The sequence below is a fragment of the Poecilia mexicana genome, unplaced genomic scaffold (assembly GCF_051168715.1).
Source record: "Poecilia mexicana isolate PSO_F unplaced genomic scaffold, ASM5116871v1 scaffold_9, whole genome shotgun sequence".
Classification (NCBI taxonomy): domain Eukaryota; kingdom Metazoa; phylum Chordata; class Actinopteri; order Cyprinodontiformes; family Poeciliidae; genus Poecilia; species Poecilia mexicana.
Genome location: NW_028263378.1, coordinates 9,783,227 through 9,802,704, shown reverse-complemented (window position 1 = coordinate 9,802,704; position 19,478 = coordinate 9,783,227). Strand labels below are relative to the sequence as shown.

General features: G+C 35.8%; 1 protein-coding gene across 3 annotated transcripts; it reads left to right on the top strand.

Moving 5' to 3' along the window:
• The first annotated feature begins 674 nt into the window (after positions 1–674).
• LOC106903655 (calsenilin-like) lies at positions 675–17,827 on the top strand. Of its 3 annotated transcripts, none has more exons than XM_088008755.1 (7): positions 675–1,645; positions 11,284–11,408; positions 11,509–11,578; positions 13,102–13,280; positions 14,216–14,320; positions 14,428–14,490; positions 16,867–17,827. In XM_088008755.1, exons 1-7 carry the CDS (start codon positions 1,540–1,542, stop codon positions 16,912–16,914), a joined length of 696 nt encoding a protein of 231 aa, XP_087864881.1. In that variant the 5' UTR covers positions 675–1,539; the 3' UTR covers positions 16,915–17,827. The 3 variants fall into 3 exon arrangements, with proteins under 3 accessions (XP_087864881.1, XP_087864880.1, XP_087864879.1); XM_088008754.1 differs by lacking the exon at positions 675–1,645 and adding an exon at positions 8,173–8,624; XM_088008753.1 differs by lacking the exon at positions 675–1,645 and having other exon boundaries at positions 10,633–11,408.
• The last annotated feature ends 1,651 nt before the right edge of the window (positions 17,828–19,478 follow it).

The following is a 19,478-nucleotide window of genomic DNA, read 5'->3' as shown; positions in this document are numbered from 1 at the left end:
ACATTTCTAGATTTTCTACCCACTGAATGAAAAACAAACTTAATCTGAACAAAAATTCACCAAAGATGCAGCACGCCTTCTGTTTTTGTTAAAGTTTTATAAGTTTTATATTGAAAGAAACTGATTTGGAAAAAATGTATTTTGCTTGATTTTGCTATTTTTTGTTACTAATATGCATTATTGTCATTTTTATCCTTAAAAAAATTTGACTTAAATGTATTCTTTGGTCCATCTGATAATGTAAATTTTAAATATTAAATCATTGATAATTTGACTCAGTACTTGAGGAGACTTTTTACCAAATACTTTTTTACTCTTGCTTGAGTAATTTCTTGGATGGCTACTAGTTTCATTTATTTAGCACGTCTTCAACAACAAAGCAGTTTAAACAAATTAGAAGAAACACAAAAACAACACAAGCACAACAAAAGGAAAAGCTACACTTTAAAATGTTCCAGTTGCAGACATTTATGAGTAAAAATATGCTGAAGTAGTCCTACTCTTACTTTAGGTCCTTTTTTTGTACTTTATAATTGTCCATTTTTTTGTTCCTCTGTCAATTTATTAAAGTTCATGATTGTAAAACGTGAAAAGGTTTAAAAGGTGTGAAACATTTTGTAGATTCAACCGGAGAGGTTGGTGGATGTGAAGCTGAAGAGGCGGCTGATTGGTTCAAGTCAGGAGTTGTAAAACGATAATTCAGGACGTTGCAGAGAGGGAGGAAGAGGAGATCGACTTCAGGGGAGGGGGTTCCATTCCCTGCAGCACCTCTCCGCTCCTCGGGACGTCTCCGCCTGGACGCCGCTAAGTGAGCTTTTATATCTGCACTTTGAATTGGACAGCAGCTGAATCTGGAGGCTTAGCGCCTGGATTACTGAAGTGGCTTCCTGGGTTGTTTAGATGAGAAGTTCTTTAGTCTGATTAGTTTGTTTGGAGATGCTTTAGTGGTTGCTGCAACACCAGGAAGTGAGATTGTTCTCGGTTTGTAGAAGGTTTCTGGTTTGGGTCTATAATGGGGTAATTTATGTTGGTTTGCTGTTCACAGCATGCTGTGCTTTTTCGAAAGATCTCTGTCTGGGCAACAAGTCGTGAAAATGGACGCTGACACTTTGCTGCACTCTTCACTTCCCCTTGATGGCGTTCTCATCCTTCCTTGAGACGGGGATCGTTTGTGTAAACATGAGCAGCAGTGATAGTATCTGTTCGAGCCGAGAGTTGTAGGAAGTGAGTCAGGGAAGTGATTGCGAACCTTTAATGCACTCTGAGAGATGGCTCGGCACACAGACTCCATTTTCCCCTGTGGGCTCGCTGACGGAGGTTTTCCATATATGTCGGCTTCCAGATATTTTCAGTGTTGACATTAGAGCAGCCCATCTGGTTCTCACGCCGCACGTTTACCCCACTCCCAACCCGAGGCCTCACCCCTGGTAGAAACATCTGCTTTGGACTCGGTGGGACTCGGTTCTGGTGTCCGGTGGGGGGAAGTCAGACGTTTGTGTCCAGACTGGGCCCTGAGCGGGCGCCCTCTGACCTCCAGCTATGGGCATCCAGGGCATGGAGCTGTTCGCCATCGGGGTGGTCGTCATCCTCTTCATGGCGGTTCTGAAGCAGTTTGGCATCCTGGAGCCCATTTCCTCATTTGAAGGTAAAGCAGACCTAAATATCAGCTGGCAACAATAACTTAAATATTTATAACACAGAGATCCTGAGACTGGAAAATGTCTGTTAAATTTAAATATCTTTTATACTTTTGTAAAAACGTAAATTGTTATGACAGGAAGATGCTGTTTCCAGATTTGGTGAAAGATAAACTTTCTTCTTAAGTCAAATTTATAGTCACCAATTATGAAACAATCAGCAAACATAACATTTGGTCAAATTATCAAATAAACCAGGTTAACATGAACAGTAGTTTATTTGATGATGCTACAGATGTAAGAATAAATTTGTACTTCTACTCACTCCTTTATTTTTTATTTTTTAGGCTGTGGTTTGTATGATGTGAAGCTAAAGACTTGGAGTGGGTTAAAAAAGTTTGAATTTAATTGAATTTTATCAATCAAAATCTGATAATAATTGCTATGATTTTTTCTTATTTTTAATAATTTCACCTTGACAATCAGATTCAAGTTGTCACATTGGCTGGGCTGCTCTAAAATGAGGAAAACTTTACAGGATATATTAATCTACTAGTAGATATTAAAAATTTAAAGCGTAATATTTCTTACCAGTCGTCTCAGAAAGTGAAATTATCATTTATAGATATTTATTCCACATAGAGTAAAATATTTAAAACTTTTATTTTTTGCAGTGTTAATGATTATGGCTCACAGTTATAGAAAACCTAAAAATGTTGTCTTAAAACATTCGAATTGCACATTAGATGGCTCAAAAGTGGATGTTTTCAAAGTATTTACGGTTCTTTGCTCTCAGTGTTTGGTTTGGGTCCGTTTGCATGAATTACTGCATCCATGCGGCATGGCATGGAGGCGATCAACCTGTGGAGCTTCGTGGTTGTAAAGGAAGCAGCTTTGGCAGGCGTCAAGTCCTGCTGCAAGATAAAATCTGAATTTTCATGCAGCTCGTCAGCAGAGGGAAGCATGAAGTTGGCGTCATCTCTGGTTCTGAAGCGACTTGACTCGTGACGTTTGTAACCCATCTCTAGAGTTTGTATGATTTCACTTGACAATCCTCTCACAGCTGCGGTTCTCCTTTTCCCTTCCACACTTTTTCCTTCCACTCAATTTTTTGTTAGTATGCTTGGATACAGAACAACCGGCTTCTTCAGCAGTGACATTTTGTGAAGGATGTCAACGATGCCTCATTATTGTTTAGCCGACTGACCCAGACAGAGAGAGAAACTGTTTAAAAACTCAGGAAAACTTTGCAGGAGTTTTGAGTTAATTAGTTAATTATTGTGACACCATGAGTTTCCATTAATGACCTTCTTCACGATATTCTAACTTTCTGAGGCACTGAATGTTGTATTTTTGTTAATCGTAAGCAATAATCATAAAAATTACAAAAAGAAAAAGCTTGGAATATATCACCGTATGTGTGATGATTATATATAATATCAGTTTATCTTTCTCACATGACAAGAAATATTGCCAGGCATGGTATATTTAGTGTTGCCTTTAATAGTAAGTAAAATGTTGATCAATATATCATCTCCTTCCAAAATAATGGCCTGAGTCATTTTTTTCCCTAAATCAATTTTTGGCTGCAAACAACTTAGGCCATAATTTTAGGAATATTAAATCAGCATTTAGTAGTTTGACTTTATTGAACGTAGTGCAATAAACGAATAAACAAAGTAGTTATATGCAAACAAAATACATTTAAAACAAAAGAAGAATAGTAGTAAAGTATATTTACAATTACTTCAAAAATGAATCAGTTCATACAAACACTTTAGCCTGAAACTGGAGGAAACGGGAACGACTCACTGTCGGATTATGTGCTAATAATCCTGCTACCTGATTCATCCAGTCTCTGCTTAAAAGAACATCAAACCTCCTAACGAAGTTTTAAAAGTGGAAAACATCCTCAGCTGCAAACATCTGGCTGGCAATCCCACTTCCGGAGGGAGGATTTTTCACTGCATCATTTTATGCAACGTTGTTTGCCGGATGGCCACAGGGTGGCAGTATAGAGCGGCGAGCAGCATAAACAGAGCGGAACTGAACAGAACCTGAACTTGAGGTATTTGATGAAGCATAAAGATTACATTTTAATTCATTTGATCAGTAATAAAGTGACCAGATTATTTCACCCTTCCATTTTGTAAACCTAATATGAAAAATATTAGTCTTTTCTACCAAATTAATGTTTAAATAATTTTAAATGCAAATATCTTGGTCGCAAACAAACCTCAGGCTCTGAAGATGTTGTCAAAAAGTTGGAGAAGGCAGATTTTTTAAATTATTTTTTAATCTCGTATGTGAACAACAAGAAAGTGGTCTAAAATACCTTAGTATTAAAATGCTAATGTAACTATATTTTCACCTAACAGTTTTGATAGTGCAGGCATATTTTTTAAAAATTGAATGCTAAATCTCAGCAGTTATGTGAGCAGTTATTATAAAATTGAGAGTAGTTTAATTTTACTTTACATTAATCATCTGAATCTCCACAAAAAATACATTAACTTAATAAAAGTAAATAGGATTTAATGAGAAAGACCTTGTATGCTTTATTAAAAGTGATCTGCATTAGTTTGGTTATTTATTGGTTCAGGTCCTTTTAATTGATTTATTTTGGTATTTTTAGCTTCCAGACGTTTGTGCGTCTGCAGGTTCAGAACAGCAGAAAAGGTTAATGGCTCTTCTGTCTAATCTGGGTTTCCTCACAAAATCTGGACTGTCTGTGTGCATTTGGGACTGTAACTGAGAAATTTGATCCCCTGATTGATTATTGCCCTTTGATTAGAGTTTTAGGCTGAAAGCCAATATGTCAGAGTGCCAAGACGGTTAAAACCGGAAGGCTCCAGTCGGCGCATTAGTGACTCTAAAATGGCCGAGGCTTCATAAAGTCGTAAATTCAACAAAAACACCAGTAATGTCTTTTCATTATTCATCACTCCTCTCAATCTCCAGTTGCTCCAGTAGCTCACTCCTCTTCTTGTGGTTGGCCATGCTCCCCAGTTTAGCATTACTTCACATTAATTATACATGCAGTATCGAACAGGCTTTCTCTGAGGCCACCTAAATATGGAGTCTTGAGTACTCCACCAGGACCCTGAAGGACACTGACCTGCCATTCAGATTTTCCCATCATCGTTTTTCACCATTCTTCATCTTTCCTCATCATCTCCCCGACAGAACAATTCACCAGCCGATCAACTTCATCTTAAATGTTTTAACCTTGCAGTGAAAGTTAAGGAAGGAGGCGTCCACTCAGCCCACATCCCATCACTTCCTGTCTCCATTAAAGCATCTTGTTTTCAGACGGTGTCTATGAACAGTCTATACCCTGACCATAACCTAACCAACATGGTTGATTGATTTTTGTAGACATTATATCTAACCAGAGGTTGAGTCTTTGAGAACAATCTAACAAATCTAACAGAAAATGAACTGTGGTCTTAGGAACCTTGTTACATTACAACCACAGACTTCAATGTGTTTTTTTTTTTGTATGATTTTTGTGATATGTCAACACAAAATGGCGTAGGATAGTAAAAAGGAAAGAAAAAAACCCTTTACTCCAACAACTCAAATAAAATCCAGTTCAAATGGATTTGAAACGTGTGTCTAATTTAATCTCAGTGTAAATCCAGCTGCTCTGTGAAGACTTCCTTGAACAGGTTAGGAAAGGTCTATGGGTTAAAATAGATGTTTTATCAGATGCTCTGTGTCAAACGATGTTTTAGATGCTTTCTTCAGATGCTTATATGATCACTTTTATTTTGAACTGGAAAATCACTTAACAAAATCTTTACTAAACTAAAACTAACTGACCAAACATGTTCGAATTCCGATTGGGTTGCTAGGTGACGGGCTGGGCTGGGCTTGGGTTGCCAGGCAACAGCTCAGTGCCTGGGGTCTGTGAGGTTTTTTTGAAATAATTAATGTTACCAAACATTTATTTATTTCCAACCAGGTTTGTTGTTTGCACTGTTTTTTCTTTTACTTTACATTAAAGCTTTACTTTCAGTTGCCCTTTGACACAAAATCCCAGTAAAGAAGTTTGTGAATGCATTGTGATAAAAAGTTGAAGCACGAATACTTTTTCAAGTCACAGTAGCCTCTACCAAACACATTTGAAATTTGGATATGCATTCACGTTTATAATGTTGTACAGTTTTATTTGTTTAGCAGGAAAAAAAAAGTCAGTTTTACGGGTTAAACAGTATCTTTTTGGTTTACCTTCAGTATCAATGCATAGAAGAATATAATGGTTAGAAATAAATGGGATTCATGTCTACAGCACACAGTATTGACAAATCCTCTCTCTTGCAGCTTTAGAAATAAAGCTAAATTCATTTCATTATGAAATTACTCCTCTGAAAACATATGTGATTCTTCTCACTTCATGTAAAAAGGGTAACTGCCTGACAGAACATTTCAGTCCATTTTAGGTAAAAGTGCAGCCATATAAATTCCTTTTTCAGAGTCCTGCTTTGAGATGGATAACTGTGTTTAAGGTTTTCACGTTTAGCTTGACACTAATATGTCTGACACTGTGGCATGGAGTTAGTTTACATTTTAAGCATCAAGGTTTTATCAGAGGCTCTGTGTCAAACGATGTTTTAGATCCTTTCTTCAGATGCTTATATGATCACTTTTTTGTTTTGAACTGGAACTGATAACTCTCCCACAGGACTCACTTTATGTTTCTCTGCACAGCTGAGTGTGGGTCTGCTGCAACGAGGTTGTTGTTTTAGTCTGTTGTGGCTATTTTAGGGTGATATTTTTACTACGCTGTACTTTTTATTTTGACTTGAGTAACTTTATTATGAAGTATTGCTACTCTTGAGTAAAACTGCTGTGAGTAACTGCACTGAATAAAGAACAAGCTTGTTTTAATCAAAAATTCAGCAGATACAGATGCAGTTTTTGTTAATGCTTCATAAGTTTTATATTGAAAGAAATTGATTTGGAAATTTTGTTTGATTTTATTATTTTATAATTCTGTTATTTATTTGAATTCTTTTTATTTTTCTCTTTAAGATTAAAAAAATATCTGCATAACTTTACATTTTGATCCATCTGATAATGTGATTTTTAAATGTTTAATGATTGATGTTTAGATGAGTAACCTTTTTACCAAATACTTTTTAATAAGAAGGAAAGAAACATCAGCAGTTTTTATGAAAGTTTAATTGTTTATTTAAAAAATAAACAAAAATAACAGATTAAATAACAATAATTGAAAGAAACTGATTTAGATTTTTTTTTTGCCTTTTTGATTTTGTTATGCTATAGTTACGTTATTTATATGAATTGTTACCTTTTACTCTTTAAAATACAAAAATATCCATATAACTTTACATTTTGATCCATCTGATGATGTGATTTTTAAATGTTTAATGATTGATGTTAAGATGAGTAACTTTTTTTACCAAATACTTTTTAATAAGAAGGAAAGAAAGAAACTTACTTAATTATTTTTTGAGTAATTCCTTGGATAGCTGAGAGAACTTCAGAGAAATATGTTAATGTAGTGCTACTCTTACTTGAGTACAATTTTTGGTTACTCTACTCACCTCTGGTTTCAAAATAGAAATGTAATGTTACTGTTTTTGTTGTTCAGTTAATGAACACTAGAGGGAGATAAAGAGCGCCGTAAGTTTCAGAACAAGTGTCACGCGGCCCGTGGGAGCTCACAGCGTCACTTCATCACACAGGAGTGACTGTGGCAGAACTCGAATGAGTTAATGCGACGTTAAATCTGTACTGCAGACCCCGAGGGAGACCAGGGAACAATTAGAAAGTGGATCAAGAGCCGAGTGGAAAAATGAGATTCAGGACACCTGTTGACCTCTGTCTCTCTCCTCTGTCTCCTTAAAGACAAATGGGTTTCTGTCTTAAACTATGTGCATTGTTCCTTTGAAGATATTGATTACTAGTTCAGATAGGACGTTGTAGGATTCGATCAGCAGCTGTTAGGATGCTTTGCTGGATAATAAGCATTTTTTTTTTTTTGGATGTGGCTGTAGAAGGATTTTTAATTGGCTATAGGAATAAGAATAAATAATTTAACCTGCATCAAAAGAAGATGCACTACAAAAGCACAAAATCTTATCAAGTATTTTTTGTCTAGTTTTATTTTTTTGTTGTTCAAATAGTACACTTGAAATAAGGCAAAACTAACATAAGTAACTTTTCAGCAAGATATAGAAGCTTGTTTAAAGTCAATAATTTCTTAATATTGATTAAAACAAGTACTAGTTCCACTGGCAGATTATTTCACTTATATTATAAGTTATGCTTCATTTATAACAAAACATTTTTTCCCATGTTATAAGTGGAACTATCCTTTTTTAAAAGACCAATATTAAGGAATTATTTACTTAAGACAAGCCCCTGTATCCTGCTGAAAAGTTACTTGTACGTTAGTTTTGTCTTATTTCAAGAATGCTAAGATATTTGCACTAGAAACTAGAAAAAAAATGCTTTTGTATTTTGTATTTTTGCAGTGTGTCCAAGCTTTTATATGTCTGCAGGACACCAATATGTTCCACTCCTTTGTTGTCGTTTTACATTAATTTGATCAATAAAGCTTCAATAAAAAAGTTGGACGATAGCATAAAATACCTAAAATAAGCGCAAGAGAGGTCTGAGGGAAAAAAGCTACGCTGAAATAAAACGTCAGTAGGGGAGGGAGGGCTAGATAGAGTAACAGAATGGCAGAAAAGAGCAATAAGTGAGTGACGCTGTCAAAGACAGGAAAGAGGAACAGAAGAAGGGACATTTCAAGAAATGGAGAGGTGGAACAATTAATCAGTGATGTAGAGGCGAGATAAGTAGAGACTGAAGACGGAAGAAAAATAGAAGAAGAGGGCAGGATGAGTGTGAGATGGGAGACGGAGGGACTCCAGACGGTCGGCATTGTCTGCTTGGTGATAATGTTCCTCAAGCTGCTGCACCTGCTGGGTTTGATCGACATCACTGAGACCGGTGAGGCAACAACATGGGGCAATAGAGGGCAGAGCAGGGGCAGGAGGAGAGGATGGGGGTAGATGGCTGCTTTAATCCACAGAGATAAAGTCAGGACCCCAGGGTGCGTCATGAAACACTAAGATATGACCTCAAAGCAAATATACTAAAGGTATAACAAGTAATACTGTTGTTTCATATCTTATCTTGTTGGAAAGTTGTTAGATGGGTCTGAAGCAAAAGAAAATGGTAACTATAGCGGAAAGAGTTTATGTGCACAAACATACAAAAATACACTGTTATAAAACATAAAATCTTACCAGGTATCTTTGGAATAGTTCCTAGTCAAAATGTCTTATTATACTTAAAATAAGACAAAACTAATTTATAAGTAACTTTTCAGCAAAACATAGGAGGTTGTTTTAAGTCAATAACTTCTTAATATTAATTTTGAAGTACAACCTCCACTGTAAGATTATTTCACTTTCCACTGTAAGATTATTCCACTTATAATAAGACATGTTTCCCATGTCATAAGTGAAATAACCTGCCAATGGAACTAGAACTTTTTCATCAAAATTATTAAAAATTGTTGACTTTAAACAACCTCCCATATCTTTAATTTACTTGTAAGTTAGTTTTTAGCCCATTTCAAGCGTATTAAGATATTTCCATTGGACACTAGATTAAAAATACTTTGTGTTTAAGCAGTGTGTAAATATGTGCTTTGCTGGATTTCAGCAGCATATCTTGGATACCTTTCTTGACATTTGGTAATAATATGTTTTAAATGTTTGTTTTTTAAGGAATTACAGGGTGAAGGATGGTGAATCTAATTTACTGTCTGAAGATTTTTTTACGGCTGTTGGTGGATAAAATATTCTGGTGTTTCAAAGAGTTTTTGATCCTATGCTCTAAGTTCTAAGTTCATCTAGTCTATTGAAGAGAAATGGGCCCACAGCAACACAGATCCTCTACCATGTAGTGAGCATCAGGTGCTGCTCCACATGTTTTAATCTATCGAAGCATTTGCTGCCAAAAAGTCCAATCTTGGCTTCATCTGAGCATGATTCCAGTTTTAGTCAACCACATGTATCTTTGAGGTGCTAACAGCCTTTTTCTCTCTGAATCAATCATTTGGTGAATGGGCAGCATCCAAAAACTATTATGGAGACGACATGACTTCAGGATGCTGCAGCTCTCTTACAATTTGTTTTTTACCCCCTGTAGAGCAGCTTTGATTGTCATCCAGCCTTGCTTCTCTCCTGTTGGTTTAAGCTATTTTTATTTGCTTGTTTTTGACTGAATGTACATTTTCCCAAGGTTGGATTAGTAGCAACTTTTTCTAGACTTCAAAAAAAATTTGATTTGTTTTTTCTTACTTGATTGGCATGTTCTCTTGTCTTTCTCATTCTGAATAGTGGCTTAGACAAATGAGCTTTAATACTGCAGGGAAGCAGAACATCATGGATTGAAGTCAAAAGTTCATACTGACTGTGATAGACAATGTAAATTTGTAATAACATTTATAGAAACATTATTTAGCTTTATTTTTGCAGGAATGTTCTCCATTTGCATGCAGGGTTTTTTTTCTGGGTACTGAATATTCATTAAAAAACATTTAAAGTCTCAGCAAGTGATTTTTCCCCCCCACAGAATGAATGAAATCAAATAAAAAGTTGAATTGTTGAAGTGTAATCTGATGCTTCTGCAAAAAAAGATAAATTGATTTCAATGCTTTTAATACATCTTAATCAGGAATGACAATAATTGTAGAAGGTGTTCTATAAGTTAAAGCTCCCTGAGATCAAGAATGAGTGTTTCATGTCATGGAAAAATAAATTTTATGTTCAAAAGGATCCAGATTTTCAGATTAAGCAACATCAGAGACCTACGTAATTCAGTTCATTTGGTTCTCATTGAACCAAATGAACCCAAAAGGAATGAACTGATGTGACGTAAAATCCGACCCTTGGTTCCTCTCTGTTGATTTTGGTTAATGTTTCACAGTGTGTGATAGTTTCTGCTCTGCTGGGTGTTTGAACTGGACATTTTCTCCTCTCCATTACACCTCTTAGGATCTGACCCGAATTGACTTGTTTTCTCTTGTTTTGTTTTCCTTCTCCTTACTGTCACTCTCCTACTGTTCTCCATTTACTCTTTTTCAATCCATCTCGGTGTCAACACCAATTCCTCCTCTTCCTCCTCCTCTGTTCTCTTTGTCTGAAGATGGTGAGTATGGAGAGAAACCCAGCTTACCTGGAGAAACCTTCCCTACTTTTTGTTTTTTCCTAGCTATGCCGTGCTTTCTCTGAGCATGTGTGAAGAAAGCTACATTTTGAGAACTGAGTTTAAAAACTTCAAATTTAGACTAAAACAATAAAGTTTAAGGAGATCTCCACCTGAAAGAAAGTACCTCCTCCTCTTCCTTTTTTTCCACCTTTTGGTTCTCAGCAGATTGTTGCCTCTTCTTCCCCCTAAACTTGCATGTTTTCCCTCCCTCCCTGTTAAACGTGGGAACCCACCCTCACCCTCAATTGTTTGCCTGCCTTCACTCACTCGATGTCTGTCCCGTCCTCCCTCTTTCTCTCTTCATCTTTCCCTCTCTGCACCACTTCTCCTCCTCTTCTTCTTGTCTGTCGATCCGTCCCTGTCCTCCCTCCGTCTCTTGCTCCCACAGACAGCAGCGACAGTGACCTGGAGCTGTCGACGGTGCGTCACCAACCCGAAGGGCTGGACCAGCTTCAGGCCCAGACCAAGTTCACCAGGAAGGAGCTTCAGTCTCTTTATCGAGGCTTCAAGAACGTACGTCAAGCTGTGGCGAGGACGTTCTCTGTTGCTTTCATTACTATGCTTATAATAGCAACATTAATTGTTTTTAACATTTTTCCCCCTTCATCTGCAGGAGTGTCCCAGTGGGTTGGTTGATGAGGAGACGTTCAAGTCCATCTATTCTCAGTTCTTTCCCCAAGGAGGTTAGACTCTAAAACCATTGCTCCTTTCTTGTCCTTTCAGGGACTGTAAGTAAAAATATGAGTGCAGTGAAATGGAGGGTGTTCAAGGTCTTCACTTATTTAAATAATATTCATACACCTTTAACCTTTTCGCATTTTGTTCCTTTAATTTTGTTTTACTGAAATGTTATGTGAAACTTAAAACAGTAGAGATTCATACAATTAATTGACGTATGATTAATCGTCAATCGATGTTTTATTAGATTAAAATTAGGTCCAATCTATTGACTAATAACTTCCGCGTAGATCTTCTTTTATTATTGTAGTTTGGCCGCCATCCAGCAGAGGGCGCAACTGCTGGTCATTCTTAAGTGGAGGCAGTTGATACAGAATTAAAGATGGTGGCCGTCTCAGACCAATAGAGAAAAACCGAACGGTCAAAACAGAGTCCGGTGTGGAATACAAGATTAATTGAAGATTATTCGAGATTTATGGGGTTTTTGTTTTGAAATATAATCACTCAACAAGCTCCTTAATCCTTGTGTTTACAAATGGAGTCCAACATACCCCACACCCATGTCACTTATCAGTTGCCTTGGCTTAGTCCTCGCACGCACAAGGGCAAATAACGCTTTTTCAGCCGACATTAAATAACGGTCGCAACAACTACTTGATCAGAAATTGCTACAAGGCGAGGAGGGTCTGATGCGGAAAAAAATTAACGGACATACTAATAAGCAAGTTTGATTTTGGGGTTGTCGTGCGTTAATGCACTTCATGTGAAGTTTTAACACGCCTTCAGTTGCAACCACAGACAGCACTTCTGTATGAATATCTGTTTATGGGGGATTAAATGTTCACAGAGCCTATAGTTTCTTCTTTTCACCTTTTATTTTTCTATTCATCAGCAGCATGTTCCTGCTTATTCTGTTTTACTAAGTTTAAGACATAATGTTGAGAAAACCAGCATGTTTTGTTTATTTGGTCAGTATTTAATAGAGCTGGCACAGAGATGGTTAAATTTGAATGTGCTTCATTTATGGGAAGATAGCCCTCTTGATACAAGAGAATACTCAGGTTTTTAGGAAAATGCTACTTTATCAATTAATTCAGCTCATGATAGCTTGGGTCCCTGTACACCATTGTTGACAAGTGAATTTTGTTTAAAAATTTAGAAAATCTGAAATTATTGTGTCCATTTAAATATATTCCCTTTTACTCAAATGTTTATGCAACCAGCTTAACCAGAAGTTACTAAGTTGGTAAAGAGTTGATCTGTGTAATTCAAACTCAGTGTAAAAATAAACAGATCTTCTCTGAATTCCTGAGAAGTTTGTTAAAGAACATTGGTGAAAAAAGTAAAAGTAGCAAAATCTAATAATCCTGCAGAATCCAACAAGTTATTCCAAACGTATTCCAATCCCACACTAACGAACTTCTTCCCTTGATGTTTTCTCCATCATATCTATCCTGGATGTGTACCTTTGTGTGCCATTCTGCCAGTAAAAGCAGTAAACCAATCAAAGACTTCTTTCTGTCCGCAGACGCATCCACTTACGCCCACTTCCTCTTCAACGCCTTCGATATAGACAGAAACGGCTCGATCCACTTTGAGGACTTTGTCATTGGCCTGTCAGTTCTGCTCAGAGGTTCAGTCACAGAGAAGCTCAACTGGGCCTTCAACCTCTACGACATCAACAAGGACGGTTACATCACCAAAGAGGTGTGTGCTGGATACAGGAGGAAATGTTTTGGCATTATTGAAAACAGGAAAAATTCTGTTTTCAGTACACAGAGGGTTTTGCCCAGAATTGGCCTTTCTGAAATAACTGGAAAAAATATTATTAGTGTATTTCAATAACACTTTATGTTTTATTTTCTGTTTTTTCCCACCAATAATTTCAGTAAATCTTGCAGAGTCCCATAAACTGCTTATGTATTCGGTATCAAAGAAAGAGTACGTTATATTTTCACATAAAGAAGTAATTTTAAATTGCTTATTCAATTAATTTTGCCACATTATTTCTTTCTAAGTCAAACTTTATTATTCGGTTTTTTTGTCCATCGCAAACAAAAAACTTGGATTTTCTTAAATCAAATTTGTCGTGAAGCAAACTACTAGTCTGCTGCATGGGGATTGCTTACCAGCAGGGGGACTCCAAGAGCATTACAACTCACTGTAGACGAGTTTACACCTTTATTTCTTCTTAAAAGAAGAGTTTTCTTTGTTTCTTCTTATTCATCTTCTTGGCTTAATATCATTTAATTGATTAGACTGCATAAACTTCACCTCTTGTTTAATGTTTACCCCAGTTTGAACCCAAGTATCATAATTTGATTCCTTCTTCCATTTTTTTTACCTTGTTTATACCTATACTGAACCTAATCCACATCAGTTAATCTATTAATTATTTCTAATTCCTGTTATTATTATTACTTTTATTTTTTATGTTTTATTTTTCCTTGTTTTATCATTGTTAAAGATGTTTTAAAAACATTATAGTTTGAAAATAATACAGTATTCCAAGTCAAAGCAAAGATTAGCAGTAAAACTTGTTTATTTACATATAAATCTCTACTTATGTGAGTTTTTTAGTGTGTTATGGTGGCAGAATTAGACTGTGAATAGTTCATGTTGTCTCCATCTTTATTCCTCAGGAGATGCTTGCAATCATGAAGTCCATCTATGACATGATGGGGCGATACACGTACCCTTGCGTACGGGACGATGCGCCATCAGAGCACGTTGACAAGTTCTTCCAGGTTCTGAACACCCAATTTTATGCTAACATAATGTATAAAAAAGTATTCTTCTCAAAATGGTCCTGACGTGTTTATCCTCTCTAAGGTTCTGTTTCCTCTTCCAACAGAAAATGGACAAAAACAGAGACGGGGTGGTGACTATTGAAGAGTTCATTGAGACGTGTCAGAAGGTGACTCACGACCCCACAGACAGAGCAACACCTTGTTTAACGTCACGCTTTGATGAACAGCACAGTTAAACCCTAAACTACTCACACCTCTGGCACATTTAGATTTAAATTGCTGATATTCAGTCAAGAAGTTTGTTTTCTCATAGAAAGTTAAACATTATTAATATGGTCACATTATTTTTATTTAGATTTCTTTAAAAAAAACCTGGCACATTGAATTTCTTTTAGATATGTTTCAACCTTCAATTTTTAAAGAAATCACAGGATTACTGACCAGCTTTTTGTATTTTTCTGCTGGTATTTTGACTTTTAATCACTTTTGTTGATGAGACCCAAGTGTTTGAGGATGGAACGCCTCTGTGACATCACCCTGATCTGTAGCTCACTCCAAAACAAGCATTTGCCCCACTGTGCTATTCTGATGAATGCTGGTGTTTCTTCCGGAAATCTGGAGGTTTAAAACCACACTGACATGTGATTCCCTCAAAAGTGCTACAGTCCAATTAATATATGCAAACATTTTTGATATTGGCAATATTGTATGGTAATTATCTTATTTAACTTTATGATTTCCTTAAGTTTATATGAGAGAACATTGTTCATTTTAAGTTAGACTTTGTATTTTTTATACCAGATTAAGAAAACTATTGGAAAAACAATTACTTTTTTCCTCATATTATTTAATTAAGTCTTGTGTGAGAACATCTGATGGATTTATTTCTTTAGAGTAAACTCTTTCTGCTGAGAAAATATACAAGTATGTGAAACTCAGGATGTTTTAATGTAAATATTTAACTTTTGGCCCTTTATAAATCTTGCTACAGAAATGGATCCATATTTACATACAGATTTGTAAGAACCAGCTAAGAGCTGCTTAAAAAAACAAAACAATATGTCCATAAAATGACATTTTGTTTAACATATTGTACTTCTGTATATGAACGTTGGTTAGGATTCTGAATATTTGGACACTTCACTTCAACAAACAAAGTGGCAAAGTGTTTCTTGCTGCACATTTTAATTAAAGAAAAACATTTACAGCTTCTGATTCTTTAGTCACAACTGTCTGAAGGTTGTCTTAACCAACTGAAAATAATTACATCAGTATTCATGAGGGAAATGTAAATTATAGTATTACACAAGTAAATTATATATAACAATGCCATGTTGTACTTACTGCATACTATAATTAGGATAAAACTTGAACAATAAGCACAGGTTGATATGATAATACCAAGTCTGCATCCGTACTTTTTTAGGCAATTGCTTCATGCAGAAACAAACAAAAACACAGTAGGAGTACGATCTGTGTTTACAACCGCAGATCTAACTACATCTCCACTAATGAAGGTTTTCAATCCGTCCTGCTGCCCTGCTGTTCTGGCAAAAGTTGTTTCTCCCACATGTCAATTTATTGAATCAACACCCAAAATAAAAACCCACCAGTTGCTAAAATGTGTGATTATGGCAACTGAAATGTACAGAAAGTATATTTTAGACTCACCACACCATCAATGCCAAAACAAAAAACAAAAACACTTATTTATAGGCTTATAAGTTATTGTTGTCTAGCAAGCACCTTTGCATTTAAAAAGTCATTTATGAGAGTTATTATTACTTGTTTTGGGAACATCCCAATGTTTAAATTTCATTAATATTTAATCATTTTTTATTTCTCTCATAAGACATACAATTGCTGTCCACTGACAGCAGTAGAGCTGTATTACCAACATTAACCAAACATTTACCATAAACTTGGAGCTTGGGCACAAATAATGTAGAGACGTTGTTATAACAAAGGTTTTGATGTAGCCTAGTCAAAGTATGGTCTTAAATCTAACCGAGATGTTCTGACATCACCATAAGTTGTCGCAAAAATATTGACATCAATTGATCCCGTCAAGTTTAAGGAGGGGAATTAGTTTTTTCAATTAAGTCTGACTGGTTTGGATATTTTTTTTCTCCTAATAAAATTAATCATGATCTTAAAATTGCATTTTGTATTTAATCAGGGTATCTTGGTCTGATATTTTAATGTGTTTAATGATTTGAAACATGTCAAGAAAGCAGAAACTGAATAAAACTAGGACACATGTGTCCAACTGAATGCCCGAGGGTCAAATCTGGCCCGCCGTATTTATTTGGCCAGATTCTATCACTGTGAAAAGATGTTCAATTATATTTAATTTTATATCTTAGCAGTTTAACAAGTAGCTCTTTGACAAAATTCATGATCTTAATGTTTGAGGGAGTGAATACTTTTTCACAACACCACAGGTTGTTTTTGTACCTGGTTAAATAAAAAAAAAAAATAAAAAGTTTTTCTGTAAGTGAGTCTAAACTTTAGCTTCTCATTTTCGGTTTTTATCTCCACAGGACGAGAACATCATGAACTCCATGCAGCTGTTTGAAAATGTGATATAGAGCAGAGCTGGATTCTCTCAGTAGTTTCTCCCTCATTAGCATGTCTAATTACCCAGCCACCTCACCCAGTTCTCAGGCGCTGCACTAACACTTAGAACTGCTACTGAATCACAATGTAGGTACTGTAAAAACACAGGAAGCACACGTTTGTTTCCACTCCCCTCTGCATTCCTTCAGCCGCATCAGGAAACTGTCCCTGGTTTTTAAAGGACTGCTTCAGAGAGACGATCAGCTTCCTGGATGGCATTTTCTCCCACAACAGAAGAGCTCCTTGTGCGTCCATCATCAGATGACCACTGACCCGACCCGAATCCTCATGGAACCTAACTTTACCACAAACGTACGTTTAGAGACAGACATTTTAGCTCAAAGGAAAAATATTTTTTAAAACTTCACATAAAAAGAGAACTAAAGCATGCTTGAAATATCAGATTAGCTTGCACTAAAATTTTCTGATTATGTATAAAGCCATTGTAGATACCTGCATCCGATGCACCACTGATGGAAACCAGTGTGTTTGTATATATGTATAGGTAATAGTTATATATCCTGCATTGGGTTGATCTTATCTGTGCAGCACTGGACGAGGGAAAAACACCAGAACTGAACATTTGCTTAAGGGGTTCCTGTGTTATTCTGTTACATACTTTTCATGTTTAGTAATTAAAATTATTTAAAAAGTTCTATCTTTTTGTAATCTCAAAGATTATGTCAACAGGTCCGATTGGAAAAGTAAATTCCTACAGTGCTCTGGACAAGTAAAAGGACTGTGAGAAGTGTTTGTATGCTGACTTAAGTTTGTAGCATATTGATGCAGTGTACACGAGCATGCCGACTCTCAATCGCAGTAAAATGTAAGGTGCAGCTGGACCTTTGTGAAGTCACAACATTAAAGAGACACAAATTTCACCAATTTCACAGAATTTCTATTTCAACGTTATCTTTTAACCCCTTTTGGACGAGTGATGCTAATTAGCTTCATACCTTTTACTCTGAATGTCGGTTGATTGATATGACTCTCATACTGCAAAATACCTTTAGAAGTGCTTTACTTTCATCTAGATGTCAGAATGTGAACTACACTTGGTGCACAGAAGAGTAAGTACTCGGTGGCATTTCCAAATAGTCTCCATTACTTTTGACTTTGAGGCTTTTTAGTGACACTAGACAATAAAGGAAAGGAACAGAGTAATTTGAGTATTAATCAAAAATATATAATTTAGGTTTTACAGTAGAAATTGTGAACACTGTGCAACTTTGAATCAAAATTTTACAAACTTTTATTTTGAGGTAAAATAATATGAAAGTAGATTACATAAAATGAACCCCCTCCCCTTTTTTTTTTTTTTTTTTAGAAAATTTGAATCGTGTAAAAGTAAAACAAGATGAAAATGGGTCATGACTAGAAGTCTCAGCTAGAAAAAGTGTGAAAATTAAGAGGAAGGATGTCAATTTCAGATTATAAAAAATGGTTCAAAACAAAATCAGTTTCTATATAACCACTTCAGATCAAATTCATTAAATCCAAAGTAATTTGGATAAGATTTGGTTAAATAGAGTCGGAGTCAGGCAAAAAAAAAAAAAACAGTTAATTTACATCTAATTGCAATTCAGTAGAAAGCCAAGGAGTAAAAAGTCGTCTATCTAAGATCTCCAGCAGATTGCATCAACTTTTTGCTTCACTGCAATTCCCTCATCCTGAGCAAGCACCAAGTACCAGTGAAGAGGAACGGATCCCTTTGACCAGCAAAGTTTCAACAAAACCTGCTCAGGATGAGCAGAAATCTGGCTGAGTGTTGTGAGAAACCACAAGCCTGAACTAGGAAAGAAAAACACAAAAGGAACACAAACATATGCAAACCTATACCTGCCTATAAAGCATAAATGCAGACTAAATGTTGCACTGTTTGAAAATGTGGTCTGTATGTCCTCTAGATAAGCATAATTAAAGAGATAAAGAATACAAAAATATCAACAAAAAAGTTGCAATAATAAAGAGATTCTAATTGCGATAGGCATGATTCTTATTTTAATTTTTAAAGACACATTTCAATTTTTTTTTACCTCAGGGTGGAATGATTAAAACAATAGTGAGTCTGAATTATATAAACAAACAAATATATATTCAAAACCAAATTCAAAAATACTCAATTGATCCCCAAGGGAATTTGAATGTTGTTGTAACTCGTATTATACAATGCTCTTCAAAAAGTACACAGAAAATGGTGGCTTGTTTACCATTCTTATATGGAGGAAAGAAAAAAAAATCTAAATATGGCCTACATATTTAGATTTGTATTAACCTGTTTTCTTTAATAGCGTGTGCCTAAGTGTAATCTGAATTATTTTCACGACATTTCACCGATTGACTTTAATTCGTTGATTGCGCCTTTTAAGTGAAGTTAAATAAATAGCCAATAGCATGTGGTTGCTGGGGGAAAATTATAAACATTTGACGAATCAGCATCGCTGAATTAAATGTCTACGGATCGCTCGAAGTTTGCCCTTGCTTGAAAGTTTCTGGTCGCCATGGTGATACATTTGATGATGGCAACAACGGCAGT

Excerpts from the sequence above, each read along its gene's own strand:
- LOC106903655 (XM_088008753.1), top strand. The coding sequence starts at position 11,166 with ATGTCTGTCCCGTCCTCCCTCTTTCTCTCTTCATCTTTCCCTCTCTGC. Across the intron at positions 11,409-11,508 it reads TTTATCGAGGCTTCAAGAAC|GAGTGTCCCAGTGGGTTGGT; the intron begins GTACGTCAAGCT and ends CTTCATCTGCAG. Across the intron at positions 14,321-14,427 it reads ACGTTGACAAGTTCTTCCAG|AAAATGGACAAAAACAGAGA; the intron begins GTTCTGAACACC and ends CTCTTCCAACAG.